Below are 18665 nucleotides of genomic sequence, written 5' to 3'. Positions count from 1 at the left end.
AATTTTACCACTTCTTCTAAAGTCCTTATTTTTCAAGATTTTATGCATGACAATTGTACATACAGAAATACGCCAAGTGTCTCAAGTCTTTCATCAACATTCAAAGGAAAATTAACGAGACTGTTTTAAGTCATTGCAGGGGAATGATATAACTTTTATTGAGTCACTGTGTATTTATGTTTGTGTGTGTGTGTGTCTGTGAGTGCATGTGTGTATGTGTACGTGTGTGTTAGTGTGTGTTTCTGTGCGCGCGTGTGTTTCTCTGTGTGTCTGTGTGCGTGTCTGTTTATTTGTTATTGTATGGATGTTGGAGTTGTAACAGTTATGTTTAAGGCAAATTAACGTCGTAGCGCTAAGTTGTTCCAGGGGAATTTTACGACTTCGTCGCGAGTCTCCATCTTGTATTTTTCCAGATGTATTTATGATGTATTTATAACAGTGATGTATACAGAAATACGTCGAATGCCTCATAAGATAGTAAAATGACAATTAAGTTAACGGGGTGGTGCTAAGTCGTTGCAGGGGGAATTTTATGACTTTTTCTCAAGTAACCATGTGTTTATGTATGTGTGTTTCATAACCTGTTGGTGAAGGCAAGCACAAGTCAAAAACAGCAACTCCCAATATGCAGATATCAAGAGAACTCAGTCATATAAAAAAACTAAACCTCTTGTGAAGGCACTCCCAACCTGCAAATAATGGCTCCAATGGACTTGTCCTTACCCAACACGAGTAGTACGCATCTAACATAGATGAGCTGCTGTTTTATAACACTGTTACGTCGATAAAAGAGACAAAATTGAACACGGGGACTGCTGCAATTTTTATAGTTGATCTATAATTCTCAGTCTAAAACTGTTTGCAGAACACGTTGAATATTTTGCGCCGTAAAACAAATTCTATGAGGAGCTCGACCCCTGACCTCTTCTCGAGAAGAGCCTATCGAGTCTAATTATGTTTTACATCAGTCATGGGCCTGTGTCAAGCACACACCAAATCGTTATAACACACATCAGCTAGAAGTGTTGAAACCGTTTGCATTTCTTGCTTTTGCGAGTATGTCTGTTGAATTTTTGGGTGTGATCCATGAAATGTTCAAGGCAAAATTAATGTGTTCTTTCTTTCTGTCGATGAAATTACAGAAGTGATTACGATTCATAGTTAAATTAATCCCTGCAGATTTGATGATTGTACATCATACTGTCTGGCAGTTATGAAGGGGGGGGGGAGGGTGGCGAAAGATCCACCCTGGCCCCAGGAATCCCAAAAAAGCCAGTCTAGGACGGGGTTAAGACAAGACTAAAATTTGGTACCAAGCATTGTTTATTACGTATTTGATCCTAGTTTGTAAGACATTTGCTCATGATAAAGATTAAGACAAGATTTGATACAAACAATGGCTTAGCCTGGGCCCTAAGGATATTTACAATACCTACATCATTACCTGGTCACACTATGATCATATTTGCAATCTTCAATTAGAAGGAATAGGAGGATTCATACAAAGAACCTTAATATTAAATATTTCATCCTAGTTGTTTTTAGCTCATTAGCTCATGAAACAGTTCAGACAAGAGTACGATTCGGGGCAAAACGTAGGTTAGCCTAAACTGTAAAAGGACAATCATAATATTTACATTGTTAGTTGTCTACGCCATACTCAGATGTGCAATTAAATAGAATTGAAAGATTCTGATCTATCACCTTGATTACATAAAAAATTGGACAAAAATGACAATCGATTTATTTTAAAACTTAAGATTAATTATACCTTAAATATATGCATACATTCATAGATCCAATACGATACACACACTCAAACTTACATTAAACCTGTTGAAATGTCTTAGTTAAAATGTCTTAGTTAAAAAGTTTAATCAGTGGTAAAACCTCGCTTGTTGAAATCATGTACTATTTGTCATATAATATTTCAGCTATGTCGAGCTTGTGTCCTTTTCTGGTACGTCAAGATGATCAAATTGTTCGAAGTCAGTGGTTAAGACAAGATTAAGGTCTGGGGCAAAACGTAGGTTAGCCTAAACTGTACTATTCTTAAGGGCAATCACAACATCTACATTGTTAGTCGTTAACGCCATAATCACACGTGCGATGAAATGTAAATTTAAGATTCTTATCTATAACTTCGATTAAGATGAAATAATAAAAGATGACAATCGATTTTAAACTTAAGAGTAACTATACCTTATAAATACATGCATAAATTCAATAATGTGAATCCAATACAAAACGATGAGCTTTGTATTGCAGAACTTCATTTATACATTCAACACCTTCTCATACCTTCTCTCACTAAAATTAACGACATACCTGTTAAAATGTCTTAGTTACAATTTCTTAGTTAAAACGTTTAAATCAGTTGAGGTGGAACCTCGCTTGTTGAAATAATTCAGTATTTATCGCATGACATTTCAGTTATGTCGAGCCTTTACTGATACGTCAAGCTAGCCAAATTGCTTGAGATCGGAGTTTACACGAGATCTCGCGAAGTGCCTGCTGGAACGTGAGTCAGTTGACGCTTCTTGCACTCAAACTTGTACATCAGATCAGTCACCCTGTCCACTTCCTGCAGTACCGTATCCGTCCGCTGGAGGGTTTCGTCCATAAAGTGGTCAGGAAGTTGTGCTTCATCTACAGAAACGACAAAATATCTGGGGTGTATATTATACATTTCTCATATGTAATGCTAAACAGAACAAAAGATTTGGGTAAAAGGCTACGCTAAAGTTTCTTTATCAATTGTGGGGTTATTTGATAGCAAATTTGGGGATATTTCAAAGCTGTGAACCTTGACGCAGGCTACTCAATCGAACGTTGAGGAGACCTCATCGAGTATCAAGTAAGTATCAACCTGCTGGTATCACTAAAATGACTACCTACTATCTATTCTGACTGACAGGAGCAGTGGTACTATCTGTACATGCAGTTAAACGTTGCCATGGGAAAATAACTTCGTGGTTTAAAGAAATAGGAAATGCCAAGAGCTGATAAGACTGTGAGACATGGGTGACTGACATACAAAACAAAACCTCCTTCTAATTTTTTAAATGTCTTTGCCTCAAAATACTTACGATACCTTCAAAAGTGACAAAAAGGTCACAGAAAAAAGTTACATTACCGTCAATGTCCTCTGACTTATGGCGCATGCCCAGAAGACTCCTGAAGGAGTTCCAGAAGTAATCTCCCATCTCCGTGTCCACGCCGATGTCGTCAGACGTCTCGCAGTAGCTCATCCAGTTACAGAGCATCCCGACTCCCAGATTCATCTGTAGGAAACATAAACAGACGTACATAATGCTCTTTAAGACAGGTTGTTGGAGTTTAAGCTGAAACACTTATTAGATGCAATATTTTTCGATGGTTGGTGGTGGTACATACATGTATTTATCCAAAATGCAGAATTAAATAAACTAATTTTTGTCTGACCAGGTAAAAGACGAAGATCATGACGAATGTGGAATAATACACAGGTCCCATGACACGATCCACTGTCTTCATGTCGTCCGCAAAGACACCTACGAACGGCCTCCCCAAGCTCATCTCAAACAGCACGTACGACGTTTTCTTAAAGCCGGAGAAGCTCTCCATGTTTTTTCCGAATATCAGGATCCCGCTGAAGCCGTAGGCCACTATAACAACCAGCATGTACACCGCAAACGCAAGGGCTTCTCCGTATACCAGCTAGTGTAAACGAAAAAAAAATGTTTATTTTTGTTTTACAAATTAATGGAACAACAAAATGGACTACAACTTTGGATTCTCGGATATAGATTTGGAAGATGAGTTCCACGTACACGAGGCAGAGCGTAGACGGTAGCAACACCCCTGGAGAAGTTGAGAACCCGGAGGATGCTGCAGGTGCTGATGAAGATGGAGAAGGACAGGACCTCCTTGAAGGTTGCGTCCCATTGGCTGGCGGTACTGATGTCCACAAACTCATTAATGCCGAACAGCCCTGTAACAAATCCACATGTAAAAACGTTACTTTTAATGTCTCTTGGTATCTCGACAATTTCTAAACTTGAACAATAAACACTACACGTAACAGCAAATGATATCTTTCACTTATGCAAAAGACGGTTTCGTAGTTTGCCTTAACAAATCTGGTTTCTCCCAAGCGTAAAAACTGTTAGGATACTTTGTTGCCAAATACCTTTTGCCTGTTCCATGTCACCTAATGCAGCGGCTGCCTCGATATACCGAAGTGTGAATGTCACAATGACGGCTGTCGACAAGCCAATGTTGCACAGGATCAAGATGTTCCAGAAACTGCTGAAGTACAGACGGCCGCTCTTCCGTATGTTCCAAATCTCATTCAGGACGTTGTAGATGAAGAAAAGGATGAACAAGATGTGGAAAAGCATCTGAACGAAGTCGTCTGCTGTTTGGTACTGGAACAGCCGGAAGGTCTCGATACTGGGCTGTAGATAAGCAGCGCCCCCTGGGGTGTACTGCAGCCTGAACACAACGGTGCTGAACAGCTTCACGTCAGGGTGGTAGAAGTTGATCCGGAGGATGAGAGTGTCTGAAACCATCAGGATCCAGTTGGTTTGTTTGAGGAATTCTATCACTGCAGCAGCCTGACCAGCATCTCGTGGCAGGTCCAAGTCTCGTTTCTGAAACACAATTACAGTACTTTATAAGACAAGCTGAAAGGTAGATAAACAAATCGAAGCTGTATTACAAATGCCAATGACAAAGATCCACAGGTTATAAAACTAATTAATAGAATACAATGATGAAATTTGCGTAGTTCTTCTCTGTCTACTGTACATAAGAAAACTTGCCAAGACGTCATCAGTATCAAATACTGCAAACGTGTCTTTGATATACCTAAAGTCGTCGACAATACTGGTAGTTCCGTTGTGCAAACAGCTTCGTCCACTCTGTCGGCCAAGAGCTTCGTTTTGTAGATACATAAACAGCTCAGGATAGAGCCTTTGGTTACTGTGTTCGAGGTCTATGTCTATTGGGTTCCCTGAAATTGAATGGAGATCCAAATAAAAACCTATTATATGATAACGAGTACAAATAATTATTGACCAGTTTTACAAATCAAATGAAACACAAAACAAAAGCTTTGGGATTCGCAGTGCTTTGTCACCTGGATACTTGGTGGTTCTCTCCAGGCGAACAGGACCGATCCGGAATGCGTTTGTTCCGACCGGAAACTGTTTGTCCAGCCACCTCAGCTTCTGCCCGCTGTATCCATGTTCTGGGTGAAGGGACGGCATCAGTTCAGACGACAGCCACTCCCAAGCATCGTCTACTGTGGTGACCTGCAGAAGGGAAATTAATTACAGTATTTTAGTGCACAGATTCCAGAGAAGACAACATAAAAATTAAGCGGCAATTTGTCTCTAAGTTTGTACAACTTGCTTATAGACCGATAGTTGTTCGGAAGGTCAATGAAAGTAATCATAATGAAAAATTGAACTGTTCTCCGTCTCAAGAAAATTAAATCTCTTAATTTTTCAACAAAAACACTCGGTCTTCATCTGGTATCTGACCCAAGTGCCGTATACACGTGATTACGCGCGTGTGACGTGAATACTGGATCAAAGTTCGTCGGAAGTTGGCAGCGCCCCCCGTCCCGGTTGAGAGAAGATTGGTGTGCCCTGACTTTGACCCAGTGCTGACGTCACACGTGCGTAATCACTTGGGTCAGTCAGCTGATGAAGACCAAGTGGTCGAAAATTCTAGTGAGTCAATTTTCTTTTCTTTTACTTGGAGAACAGTTGGATTTTCAATTATGTAATTTACCAGCTCAGAAGAAATGTCATGCTAGTAAAGTAATCATTTTGGTATCCATCCACTGGAGGGTCTCGTAGCTTAAGAACGGCAGTTTTTTTTTCTAATCATACCTCCTTATATCCGGATAGTAGGCTGTTCTCCAGCGAGGTCCTGACGTAGTAGGCGTGTCTGTCGAAGCCCAGAACCCCGATGTAGAAGGCATTCCCGGTGAAGATCAGCAGAAACACCAGGACCACCAGGATGCTTCTACCTTTGGTAATCTTCTCGGTCCAGTTCGGGTCATGGTCGGTTTTCTTCGGGGCTGGTGGTAAAACCCTCCGACCAGGAACTTATTCGGAAATACAGAACACCAATGCCGTTAGTTTTTTGAAATACTACAAAGAAAAAATCTCTATCTTACAGTAAAGGTAACCAAGTAACCATTCTGAGCTTCTTTAAACCAACTAAATACATCATACACAGCCTTTAGTTGATTAGTAAAACCGTCATCAAGAATCTTCTTCGTGTCAAATAGTTACAAAACATGTCATAATCCTTGCATTCTTTGTGAAACAAAACAAAGGCGTCCAGTGACTGGCAACTATGGTCGTAGCTGTCTACGGTGGCCATACATGTGGAAGTTGTGGAGACTTACCATCATAATCCTTGCTCTTCTTCTGAATAACACCGATTGGAGAACGTTGTTGGTCCGATGATTTCGTCCCCAAAACTCCCCGAACACAAGCTGTCCCAGACCACACAATGGGTCCGATGATGGCTGCCTTGGTGTAGGCTATCAGAAAAATCTGCAAATGCGTACATTGGTTAAGTCACAAGCTCGCCTGTACATGCGGTTATGAGAGACCACGTTTTGAAAGTTATCTACGAAGTTCTGCAGCATGCATTGCCAAGAGATGGTCAAAACCCTCATTTTGAAAGTTTGTCTAGTAGTACATTCAAGTTGTGTTTTATGAGGGCTGCATATCCCTGAAAGTAGCTGACGCCATTACATCTAGGCAAAGGAAAATAAAAAAAAAATTCAACCTCAACAGGCTCCAGTAGGAATGTAGAGAACAGGAATGTCAGAACGAATTCCTTCAGCCAGGCCTGGCTTCTCTCAGTTCCAAACTGCAGACTGTACATGATCACGAAGAAGCTGCTGCTGACGGACGTCAGGATGGCGAGGATCCACGCCACTGTCTTGTACGGAAATCGGCAGGTGGATGGAGATTTCATCAGTTTTGAGGGAATGTGATCTTCCAACGGGGACTGCTTGCGAAACATGGGCACAAGGATGGCGTAAACTGGCAGGAACACTGTGAACGATGTTGCTGCAGTACCAATCAGTTCCGAAAGACGGAGAGTGGTGACGCTAGCGTCGAACAAAGTGACCTCGTGTGCACCCAGTTTAAACGCGTACCACATGGCGCTTCCCACCATCCACAGGGTGGTCTGGGTCAGGCAGCAGACCAGGCGCTGCGCCCGGCTGAAGTGTCTCACACCAGAGTTATACACGGCTGACAGGAGCAGATGGTCGTCGTACAGAAGGTACGAAAATGTCGGCAGGGCGTATTCGGACATCCTAAGGTAAATAAGACGACATATCTCAAAGGAAACCAGAGAGAACTGCTTCTATTGTATAATATATTGTCTGGTTTTCGACCCGTTATTTGGTCAGAATATTTTATAACATGTATAAAGACAAGTATCGTACTAGCGTTATTGTTGGTGCAGATTAATGCAGTGTCATTCCTACTTAAGATTATTGTCAAATCCCATCTTTAGTTTTTTTACCATGTCATGTATTGGCTGCATCCTTCAATGACTACGAATCACAATTTCAAATGGTTTATACATACTCAATCACTCAGTCAGTCAGTCAGTCACTCACTCACTCACTCACTCACTCACTCACTCACTCACCCACTCGCTCACTCACTCACTCACTCACCAACTCACTCACTCAAGTCCACAACGTAAAATGTAGGGCAGGTGAAAACCTGCGGGACCTACCGCATTTCTCCATCAGGAGCTGCCTGCAAGGTCCTTATTGTCCTACCGTCTCCTTTGTTAGATGACAGCCAGGTATAACACGGGAAACAGCAACTGTGGACAAAAAAACAGGCATCAATTTTACTCATGATCTCAAATCTGTTATGAGCAGGCGAAGCTCAGTCCAAATGTTTATCTACTTTCAAAAATGTTCATCTAAGATTGAGAAAATCATGTTTGAAGTCTCAAATTACACATTGACAGCGTTACCTTACGTTTTATTTTCATTTGGCATCCGTATCACTGAAAAGTGAATTCCTACAACTTCTGATCTTGTAGATTACACTTTGGCCTGGAGGCACCGCCTTAAACTAGGGATTGAAACAATTAGACATCGAAAATTGCTCATGCACCCACCCTTGTTCTGTCTGTATGTCCCAGACCTTAATGCTGTCTATGAAGAGTGACTCCATGGCGCCCTTCCCGGAGCTGTCGTGCCAGACCTGCACAGACTGGAGCTTACCGATTGAGGCCGGTGTCACCATGATGTGGTACGTGTCACCACCTCTGGCTAGGATCTAAAGACATACAAACAGAGGGATGTGAGATTATGGCTATCGGTTATCAGTTTCGTATATCAATGGCAATGTCTGCATTTCTTTATTTATGATATCGTGTTACCACTGCAAATCAAACTAAGGATTTGGGCCATAAAAGCCTTTGTCGTGTCTTTCTTTTGCTGGTTCAAAGACGCGGAAATATAAGCACAACAATTCTCACCAAGCCTTCAGGGTTGAGAGTGACCATGGCTGTCCTGCCCTCTGACCCAGTGATCATCAGCCCGACTACAGACGCCGTGCCGGCATCAGGCTGTGTTCCCGTACGAACAGACACGACGTAGACGTATTCCGAACCGGGAACCTCAGATGGGATTGTGGAGACTTTGGGAACAGCCGCCATGTTGGCGTTTGCTTCGGCGAGGTTTGCTTCATGTCCAAGAGCAAAGCTGTCGGCCACTGCAGTGAATTTAGCGATGTGGCTCTGAAAAAGCATTGATGTCTAGATATAACATTTTTTATAAACACTCGATAGCTGATTTTCATGGCACCGACTAATAATGCCATTGTCGGAAACAAGAGCGTTCAATTGTTGAAAACATTGATTTAAGCTTAGAATATCATACAGAACTTTCAAATAATCACTAAATCAGGTAAGTATTGATTTTGACGTACCCTGATGTTTGAATGTAATATCAATAGTTGGGACATCAAAAATATCATCCACAGCGCTAAGATCGTTCCATACACGGTCGAATTTCTGGACAGCTTGCTGTCAATGTTGGTACCAAACTTGTCGAAGTGCACGAAATTAGGAAGCGCCAGAAAAGAAGTTGCCAGAATCACCCTAGAGCTTTTCCCATCGCTTTGTGGTGTCATGTCACACTTGCATTGAGTGGTCGTCTCGTTCGTTTCAAGCCCAACCTGCGGTGCAGATAATACAGTGTAATAAAATTACTTTTGTCAGGGAAGCAACAGGAGAAGCAAAAGACAGACTATAAATTTTCTGTTAATCAAAATCAGCTTTCTCTAATGCTTGTTCATTTAAAGGATATGAGCTCTAGGAATTGTTACGTAGTTAACCTACAATCGGATGCGTTAACAAGTGCAGCTAAGTAGTAAGAAATAAAGATCGGTAGGTGAGTACAACCTTGCAGCGGCGGTTATCCCACGTCTGATCCTCGTTTCCCCGCATCAGACAGGAGACTGCAACAGTCTGCAGTGTGAATCCTGCCGGGCTGCCATCACGACCTGGAGGGGGCGGGGTCTGAGGGACCGCTGACGTCAGGAGTCGTCTCAAACCACCGTGGGGGAGGTCTCCGCCTAGTACACAACCAAACATGGGGAGGCATTAGTGTTCGTTCCTGAGCGAGCAATGCCTTTATTCCCAACATAATTAGTATTTCGATACTGAATAATTGACACTTCTCATAATGGCCCTAAACTTTAGTGTTCATTTGTTGCGTTGCTCATTTTTTGACATTCCAAACGAAATATAAGCAGCGTCGAGCAGCTTCAAGAAATGCGAACGTAGTGATCAGATAATGTCTACCTTTTTTCTTCACGCCGACCATGAGCCATCCGCGTTCCATTCGGATCTCCGGGACAAATGAAATATTGAAATCGGAGTAAACGAGGCCAAATGGCATGTCGAAGCCGTCAAAATTAGTTTCTTCAGAATGTTTGACAGTTGTTGTGTATTCGTATTCTTCCTCAGTTGGGAAGTTGCGAAACCGGAAATACACCTGCAGCTCTGTGTCGACGTCATCGACTGAGAATCTGAGCAGGGGCACCTGGCCTTCATCGGCAATGTACATGGCGTGATACTTCATGTTGTTGTCATGACTAGAAACCTTGGTCCGAGGGAATGATCTTCCTGCATCATCGAGTTTCCTCCTGTATGCTTTCGGCAGGGTATTATGATACTGGTCTTCTGCGTCACTCGTGGTCCCAAATTGCACCCTTTGTTTGACTACGACGGTGATGTTTGGCTGCAAGTCAGCTAGACCACTGTTTCTGGTGATCGTCACCATGATTACTGATGAGGATACCTCGGCATTCTCTACACTCCACACAAATGGATCCTCGACAAATGCCACAACCTGCGGTAGTCACGGAGTAAAACTTCGTTACACTTTGTTGATCACAGCCTTCGTGCGCACTGGACACATTTGTGTGTTACCAGCTACAAAATTCTGTACGTACTTGTTTTAGTGACGTATTACCAGGGTTTAAATGCGGACATTTTAGGAATATTTTTCACCTTCAATGTGGAATCCTCAGGAAGGTTGTCCTCCTTTGTGAACACGATGGAGCCGACATCCTGACTGATAGGGACGATGCCGACATCAGGGATGCTCTTCTTCACGGCCGTGAGCACGCCGTCAGACCGGATGGGCGTACCTTCTCCTTCCGGTGGTGTCTCTTCCAACAGTTTGTCTGCTGCCGCATCCAGCAGTTCTAGCAGATCTCTCGTTTCGTTCATCAGCTATATTAGGGCACAAATTCTCTCTGTGAGGTGAATTTGTGATAGATTAGCATGTCTTTGAGTTTCGTCGTAATATCGTATTGAAATGTTTCCAAATATTGCCATCCGGACAGTCTTTGCTACTGACAATGAAGATTACGGTTCCAGGCAAATTAAAATAGAGTAAATCTGCACCAGTAGATAGGAGAGAAAGACACCAACCCGCCCCTTTATACGTTCCTGTTCCTTTTCCTCTTGCAGCAGTTGCTCCATCGGTGAAAGGTCGAGAGACTGGACGTCTATCAAGTTCTTCAACCCATCTGTGACGCCGGAGGAAAGGTCAATGGTCGTCTCCATAGCAACCGCCTCCCTGCTACTGCTCTGAGCTCGTAGTACCGAGGATGACGCGTCAGCCACTTCTGTATATTTTGTATTGAAACGTAATAAGTTACTTTTGTCGTTCTTTATTGCTTACTTATGACAACTGGCTTTTGCATTATACAACTAGATCTCGACATGTCGACATTACCCAAAGTGGACGATAACGGGTACTGCACGATAATAGCTAACACTACGTTAGTTGATGAACTACATTGTTTGCCAAGAAATTTGATGACAGTATCTGTAGATCTAAATACGAAGTCCCACGAAGGATCGTAAAAGAAACAAGAACCTTTGAGAAGCTCCTTGCGATCCTCCAGTGAGCCACTGAAGTCGTTCACCTTGTCACCAAGAGTCTTGATTAGACCAGGTATCTCCTCCTGTAGTTTGAGGAATTATTGCGTCACATATCATTTACAAAATAACGCTATTATCATATGGTTTGAAAACTGGCGTTCTACATATCATTTAGAAAATAACGCCAATGTTATCTGATTTGAAAACCGGCGAAAATGGACAGCATAGATTATGTGATCAACCTTAAACCATTGGTAACAAATCAGACATGAATTTACAATCTGTAATAATAGTACCTCTATTAGAAAAGGCGCGTGGGTTGAGGATTCTTGAGTGGTGATGACAACAGGAGGCGGAGGTGTAGGCTCAGCTGTACTGGGCGGCAGGGTGGGGAGGGTGGTCATGGGCGACATGCTGGAAGCTTCATCATCCAAATAATCAGATGAATCTCCATTGTCAAAATCTGTGGTAAAAAGAAAATAAGAAAAAGAAAATTTGACTGAAGAATGGTGGCTTTATAGAAACTGATATCAGAATATTGGCAAGAAGAAACGTTTTCTACTCTGCTTGGAGAGGGAGTTGTTATCCATATTATCAAATAAACTAAAATAGACAAAACATGTTTCTTTTCGACATCGCACAGTTTCATTTACCTCCAAAGACGAAAGGCGTTGTCGTTTTGACGGTTGTTGTTGAGCTTGTAGGCATCAGATCCATATTGAACACGGTGGAAGTGTCCATCAGACGAGCTGTGCTGGTCTGTTGTGGGGTCGGGAACCAGCTGCTTGATGGAGCAGGAGATGTTGTAGACGTCGTAGTTTGTTGTGCTGTTGTTGTAGTTGATTTTGATGTTGTTGTTGTTGTTGTTGTCGATGTTGATGCTGTTAGTGTAGTACGTTCTGCGAGAAGGATGTACAACTCATTAGTACTCTAGTTCCCAGTGTCACTTGTTTTGTTCTCGTTGTTAAGTTTTTTTGTGTGTTCTCACTTTAAGATATGGCATTTGAAGTAAATCAACTTGGATCTCTTCAAGCTTACAAATAGCAAACAGATGGACCTACATAAAACAGATGAGCTACATAAAACCTATCACAAGCCTCGTGCTCGTGTTGGTTTGTTACGCCAGTAGAACAATGCTGATAAATGATTCTACATTTCAAACTGACATCTCACGAAAGTATCGAGCATAGACAATAACTAAGACGGTACAACAGAAAACCTACCATAACAACCATGCCCGTCTCCGCCCAGTACAAACCCTTCAATGCAGGAACAGCTGTAACTTCCTACACTGTTGATGCAGGTCTGACTACAGCCGATTCCAAAGAGGCACTCATCAATATCTGGAGACCAGAAAACAAACATCTTTATAAGACTGATAGCAAAGCAATAATGTAATAGACTGAAGTAGGAAAGGTTCCTGTTTATCATAACCATTTTACAGGTAGATTCTTCTGTTACACTCGAGTGTCATCCTCCAAACAAAGTCGCCTTCATTTTCTATATCGTTGAGTCTAATCCAAAGTCTAGCATTATGAAACTCGTCTCTATGCCAAAGTAATAAGTCCTGTATCATTTGGTTTTTGGTATCTCCCGCTTGGACCCTCACCTTCATAACGGCTCTATAACGTGCCTTTCTGAAGTAGATGCCAAGAACTGCTTGGATCCGCTGCTAAGGAAAACTATGACCGCGAGGTGACAATTTTCATGTCTCATTTCTGTCTGATATTATTTCATTCCTTTGTCCAATCTTGGTATGAGAAAAGTACAAATAAGACTGTCACAGCAAATAACCTACCATTACAGGCATGTCCGTGTACGTCCAGTACGAATCCTTCAGTACAGGAACAGGTGTAACTTCCTACAGTGTTGGAGCATGTCTGGCTACAGCCGCCGTTCAGAGTGGAACACTCGTCAACATCTACAGACAAGATAGTCGGTAAATTGAAGCATATAAGAACCAATGTGAAGGATCATTGAATTGCCTCCAGACCTCTCATTTGTTTGCTGCCAGAAAAGGCAGAAATCGCATCATCGACAAACCAGTTTAAATTTCAGACAAACAATGGTTATAGAAGTCATTCAAAATTTAAGAAGGAAAGAGAAACATATATGACCTACCAGAACAGTTATACCCGTCTCCGTCCAGTTCGAACCCTTCAGTACAGGAACAGTTGTAACCTCCTCCAGTGTTCAAACAGGTCTGGCTACAGCCTCCGTTCCGAGTGGAACACTCGTCAATATCTGTACAAACAAGAGAGCAGATTGAATGTAGAATGTAGAGACTTATGGTGACACCAGTTTTTACAAAATCGCTTAATCTCTTACAGCATCAGCAGAAATAGTAGGCTACAATCGGTTTACAGAATCCGACGTCATGTTAGGCTGTCTCTGAGGAACAGTTTCAGACGCAGTGAGCAAATGTAGGATTTGATTCGCGGTAGTTAAAGTAGATTATCATTTCATCAGCAGGTGGAATTTTCTTTTATAAAGGCGTCTTTATATCGTACCTAGGCAGAAAATATCCGGCTCTGTCCATGTACCATTTGCCCTGCATGTTTTGGTTATGACGTCAGCGGAAATGACGTGATATCCAGGAGAACATGGGTAGGTACAGTTCTCCCCCAGCAGATAAGGACAGTCGCACACGGGCCCGGTAGTGTTGGCTTGGGTCGGTGGGTCAACACACACTCCCGGAAATCCAGCTGATGAGAAACAGTGTTTGAAAAGGAAAATCTGCATGATAGGTTCTTATAAATACATTACATGTTTTCTAACAGTTATATCCTGTAGCCATAATTAGGATAGGTCTTTCATCAAGATTTAAATAATGAATGAACTTTTGTTTTGTATTTGTTCATACTTAGTTCCTGTGCCAAAGAACTAAATATGATTTGTCAAATCTGGTCTTGAAAAATTTGATAAAGTACAAAACAAACAGGAAATCATATTCATATACAGATGTAAACTGCCCTTAGATTTTTTATCACGGTTATAAAGTTAGACTAGTTGACTATAAAAATTTCAGTGACATTGGTTTTACGCAGGGAAACGTAGCTTCCATTGTGAGACGTTGCGGCATTAAAGAAGTTAATATTTTTACCTTTAGTACAGTTGAATTTGAAGTCCCCGGGAACACCCCAAGTCCGGTATCCAATTCTACCGATGTCAGTGACTGGCTGAGGATCTGTCCAGTTCATGAAGGGTTCCATCTCTCCAGCCCTCCCCACTCCAACACTTCCGCCTTTCGACCAGCAGATCCAGAACCGTCGGAACCCTTCAGCCGATGTCATTTCTACACATTCAAAAACATTATGATAAATGCTACCAAAATACAAACAATAGGAGTATGATTGGATCTAATTGCATCACCATAGCAAATAACATTACCTGTTGAATGGTAACTTGCAACGTCGTCCCGGCCCCCGTCCCTTTTAGTTCTCGCTATCTGTGACTGTCCAGTTGTGAGCTTCACGCGGTACCCGTCCTGATTCTCCGTCATGTCGCCATCCCAAGGGTAGAGGTAGATGAGGCCGGACCCGCTGGTGTTGACCTTGACCTCGAAGGTGAAGGGCGAGGAGTCGGCCTTGGGAATGTCCCAGGTCAGAGTTTCAGCCTCTACGTGCTTCGTGATTGAACAGAATGCTGGGCAGGGATACCGATTCGGCAGTTTTAGTAACCAATAGATAAATGTGTCGGGTGAAGTAGACTAATATGTTTTGAATGCTGTTCCCAATTCCCAAAACCCGTAAATACACGTCTATAACTCTTTATTGCTTAGCGATACAACTACCCTTACATCGCATGGTTGATTACCTTCTATGGAAATACATCAAATTATATTTAAAACTGCGTATCTATCTCTGGGTTTCGTTAAAGCTACTCGACGAATTATCACAATGCAATATTTTTCGGTGAAGAAATGTGTGCCGGATGATGTTTCATGTATTGACATTCTTTTTCTTTCAATGTATTCTTTGTGAATATGGATAGAAAAAAAATAGTCCACTTGAATATTTGAGGAATATTGAGGAGTATTTCCTCTGGGTCAAAACCTACTGGTTTGACAGCCCACGATCTCCGCTCTCATGGCGATTCCACGATTCCAGGTCTGAGGCAGGAAACGCACATAACGGGCATCAGTTGAGTTGTCCAGTAGGTTCGTGACTGGGGTACTTCTGTCGACGTTGCCTGGAAAGACCTGGAAGTTAAACGGAAACTTCAGATGAGGATCACCTCTACTCTTCTGTATAGTATAGCTCATTCAGCTCTAGCTCTAGAAGAAGATCTTTATCACTATCAATTACCAAATTGTTTCTATAAAATCTGTCCAAGACCCACACAAATAATAGCACAGATAAAACAAATGGATCAGAACCGCTCTCCTATTTGAAATGTTCCGGAAAAATAATGCTTATGGAATTTTCCTTAATCTAACAATAAAAAAAAAGGATGTCTTGATTTTTTAGATACCATTTCTGATCCATCGCTGCCGGTATATGTCGTCCATGTAATCCGATCTGTACTGTACTGGAGTTTGTATGACGTCACCCACTTGTCGTCAGTGCGGTAACCTTGAATGATGGTGCCCATGACGCCCTTCATCTCACCTAAATCCACCTTAGAGGCAACAGTTGCTTTTCGTTATACAATGCAAATTAAGAAGCAAGTATAGCTCTAACTCTTTCCTGAAGATATATTGTGAAAGCTGAACTTAGGCCAAATTGGCGGATACTAATTTTGCAATAAAATACCCTTAATGCAGCAACGTCAAGAAATATTTTCCTGGTCGATATTAAGGAACGCATTATGGCGTTGTGGCAAGGAGAAGCTCAGTCAAATCAGGCTCCCCTGAGAAGGGAAACTGAGAAGCTTCCGAATCGTCGGCCAGGTAAATGTTTTTAAGGTCGTTGTAAGAACCCTAAATCACTGTGATTTACCAAGATGATGAACGTATTGACAGAAAATAGCCTCAGTTCGAACAGGGAGATGATTGGTTTAGGAATATATATGTGTGCCTACCTGGAACCACTGTCCAGTGTTGCCACTGGCTGCCCATCCGCCCCCACCAGCAACTCCATTTAACCGCCCGCGGTAAGGCTCGTTACCAGCAGACTGGAACGACGATGCAGTGATGCTGCCATCAGGTATGGCACCAGATTCCATCCCAAGCATTTGTGGACAGGCCGGGATGACTGCAGCTGAGGGAACAGGTAGATGAATCAATTAGCAAAGAAATTCCTATATCCTAATTCAAATACTTGTTACTACTTTTGTGTATACTGTACCTTCTATCTACGTTGCATCTATTTAGTCAAATGCATAACCTCCCTTACACATCAGTTCCGAAGTCCCGTGGCTGGTTATATCATTTAATAGAACTTTTTCTTAAGTTAGTATAACTGTGCACCAAAGTCTGGACTTCCTTTAAACAATTCGATTCAGTTTCACAATACAATGATTATAGTGTAAGCACCTAATGATACATTATAAAAGACTACTTGCCAGCCGGTTCACATCATTACGTGATTCTCTTGATTACGTTTCTATTCTACATTGAATATGGAAAAGAATGACTTCTAAATCCCAGTTAAAGATGTTATGAATATTTAGCCACATCTCATCCAGGTTTATGACCTACTGGTGTTACAGCCCACAATCTCCGCCCTCATAGCCTGTGTCCCACGCCAGTTCTGAATCACGAAACGCACATAACGGGCATCAACGGAGTTGTTCAGTAGGTTCGTGACAGGAGTATTCATGTAGACGGGGCCTGGAAAGACCTGGAAGGTAAACATTTACTTAAGATGAGGGTTTCTTCTGTATAGTTTATTCAGCTCTAGATCTAGAAGAAGATCAGAAAGGCAAGAAGGACCAGTGACCAAATAGTTTCTGTACAATCCGTCCAAGACCCACACTATCAATAGCGTACTAGATAAAACTTATGGATCTAAACCGCTCTGCTTTATAAAATGCCAAGGAAAAATTCATGCTTTGTCATTGTATGCTATTTTGTTTAAATTAAAAATTAAAATACCATATCTGCTCCATCGCTACCGACATATGTCGTCCAAGTAATCCGATTTGTGCTGTACTGGAGTTTGTATGACGTCACCCATTGCTCATGATTAAGCCGACCCTGAATGATGGTGCCCATGACGCGCTTCATTTCGCCGATATCAACCTGAAAGGTAATACTTGTTAGATTAGTTTATCTTTATAGATTACAAAATAAGAAGCAAGAAAAGCAGATTTACCTATCTCTTCCATACATATTCTGTAGGCTAAAATTAGTCCACATTGACATTTTACAGAGAGGTATTCTCTGTACAGCAAATGCAAGATAACACAAGGTCAAAACATCGCAAACTTGAAAAGGTTTCCATGGCCGATATTTGGACCACCGGGTGGTGTTGCTTCACATGTTTACCAGGCTCCTCTGAGGATAGAAATTGACGAGCTTCTGAAACGTCGACCAGGTAAATTTATCCTTGGGACATGCATGTGTGTTGTAAGAACCATAAATCCCTTTCATTCAGTAATCTGCTGAAGTTATTGACTAAAAATAGTAACTCTTCCAAAAGGAGCAAATATACAGATCACGATTGTGCAATTCATGAATTTGCATGCCTACCTGCAACCACTGTCCGACGATGCTGATTCCGGGGAAAAAGGCACCTCCACCAGCGGCTCCGTTTAACCGCCCGTGGTAAGGCTCGGTATTTGGACCATCGACCGAGGATGCAGTGATGCTGCCATCAGGTATGGCACCAGATTCCATCCCAAGCATATACGGACAGACTGGGAGAACTGCAGCTGGAGGGTCAAGTAGATGAAACGATTAGCAAAGATAGTGTTTCCAATTCACGATGCTGATAACTTGTAACAACTATTTTGTATTGTTGTCATCCTTACGCGATGACACGTTCATCTCGCAACGTTTGCACATGTATTCTGAATTGATAATGAGTGAGAATGAATCTTGGATTGTATCTGAAAATGCTAGGAATGTTTAGGCACATCTTATCAAGGTTTATAACCTACTGGTGTTGCAGCCCACAATCTCCGCCCTCATGGCCTGCGCCCCTTCATAGGACAGAATCACGAAACGCACATAACGGGCATCAACAGAGTTCTTCAGTAGGTTCGTGGCAGGGGTATTCATGTAGACGGGGCCTGGAAAGACCTGGAACATAAATTGATACTTGAGATGATGGTTT

General features: G+C 42.1%; 1 protein-coding gene across 1 annotated transcript; it reads right to left on the bottom strand.

Annotated features, from left to right (window-relative positions):
• Positions 1 to 1305: 1305 nt before the first annotated feature.
• On the bottom strand, positions 1306 to 18610 carry LOC136441952 (uncharacterized). The gene is made up of 34 exons (XM_066438516.1): positions 18490 to 18610; positions 18080 to 18261; positions 17483 to 17629; positions 17087 to 17228; positions 16468 to 16646; positions 15919 to 16065; positions 15505 to 15646; positions 14836 to 15090; positions 14549 to 14740; positions 13956 to 14150; positions 13567 to 13689; positions 13244 to 13366; positions 12669 to 12788; positions 12099 to 12344; positions 11742 to 11908; positions 11441 to 11528; positions 10990 to 11186; positions 10564 to 10788; positions 9853 to 10402; positions 9451 to 9623; positions 8976 to 9224; positions 8524 to 8784; positions 8161 to 8321; positions 7765 to 7857; positions 6796 to 7333; positions 6407 to 6557; positions 5883 to 6100; positions 5123 to 5297; positions 4806 to 4996; positions 4172 to 4634; positions 3813 to 3973; positions 3445 to 3699; positions 3137 to 3284; positions 1306 to 2649 (listed from the first exon to the last, which is right to left on the bottom strand). The coding sequence occupies exons 1-34, from the start codon at positions 18608 to 18610 to the stop codon at positions 2489 to 2491; spliced, it is 6939 nt and encodes a 2312-aa protein (XP_066294613.1). The 3' UTR covers positions 1306 to 2488.
• Positions 18611 to 18665: the final 55 nt, after the last annotated feature.

This window comes from Branchiostoma lanceolatum, chromosome 9 (assembly GCF_035083965.1).
Source record: "Branchiostoma lanceolatum isolate klBraLanc5 chromosome 9, klBraLanc5.hap2, whole genome shotgun sequence".
NCBI classification, from domain to species: Eukaryota; Metazoa; Chordata; class Leptocardii; order Amphioxiformes; family Branchiostomatidae; genus Branchiostoma; species Branchiostoma lanceolatum.
Note: the sequence above shows the minus strand (reverse complement) of the source record. Positions and strands in the feature narration are given on the sequence as shown.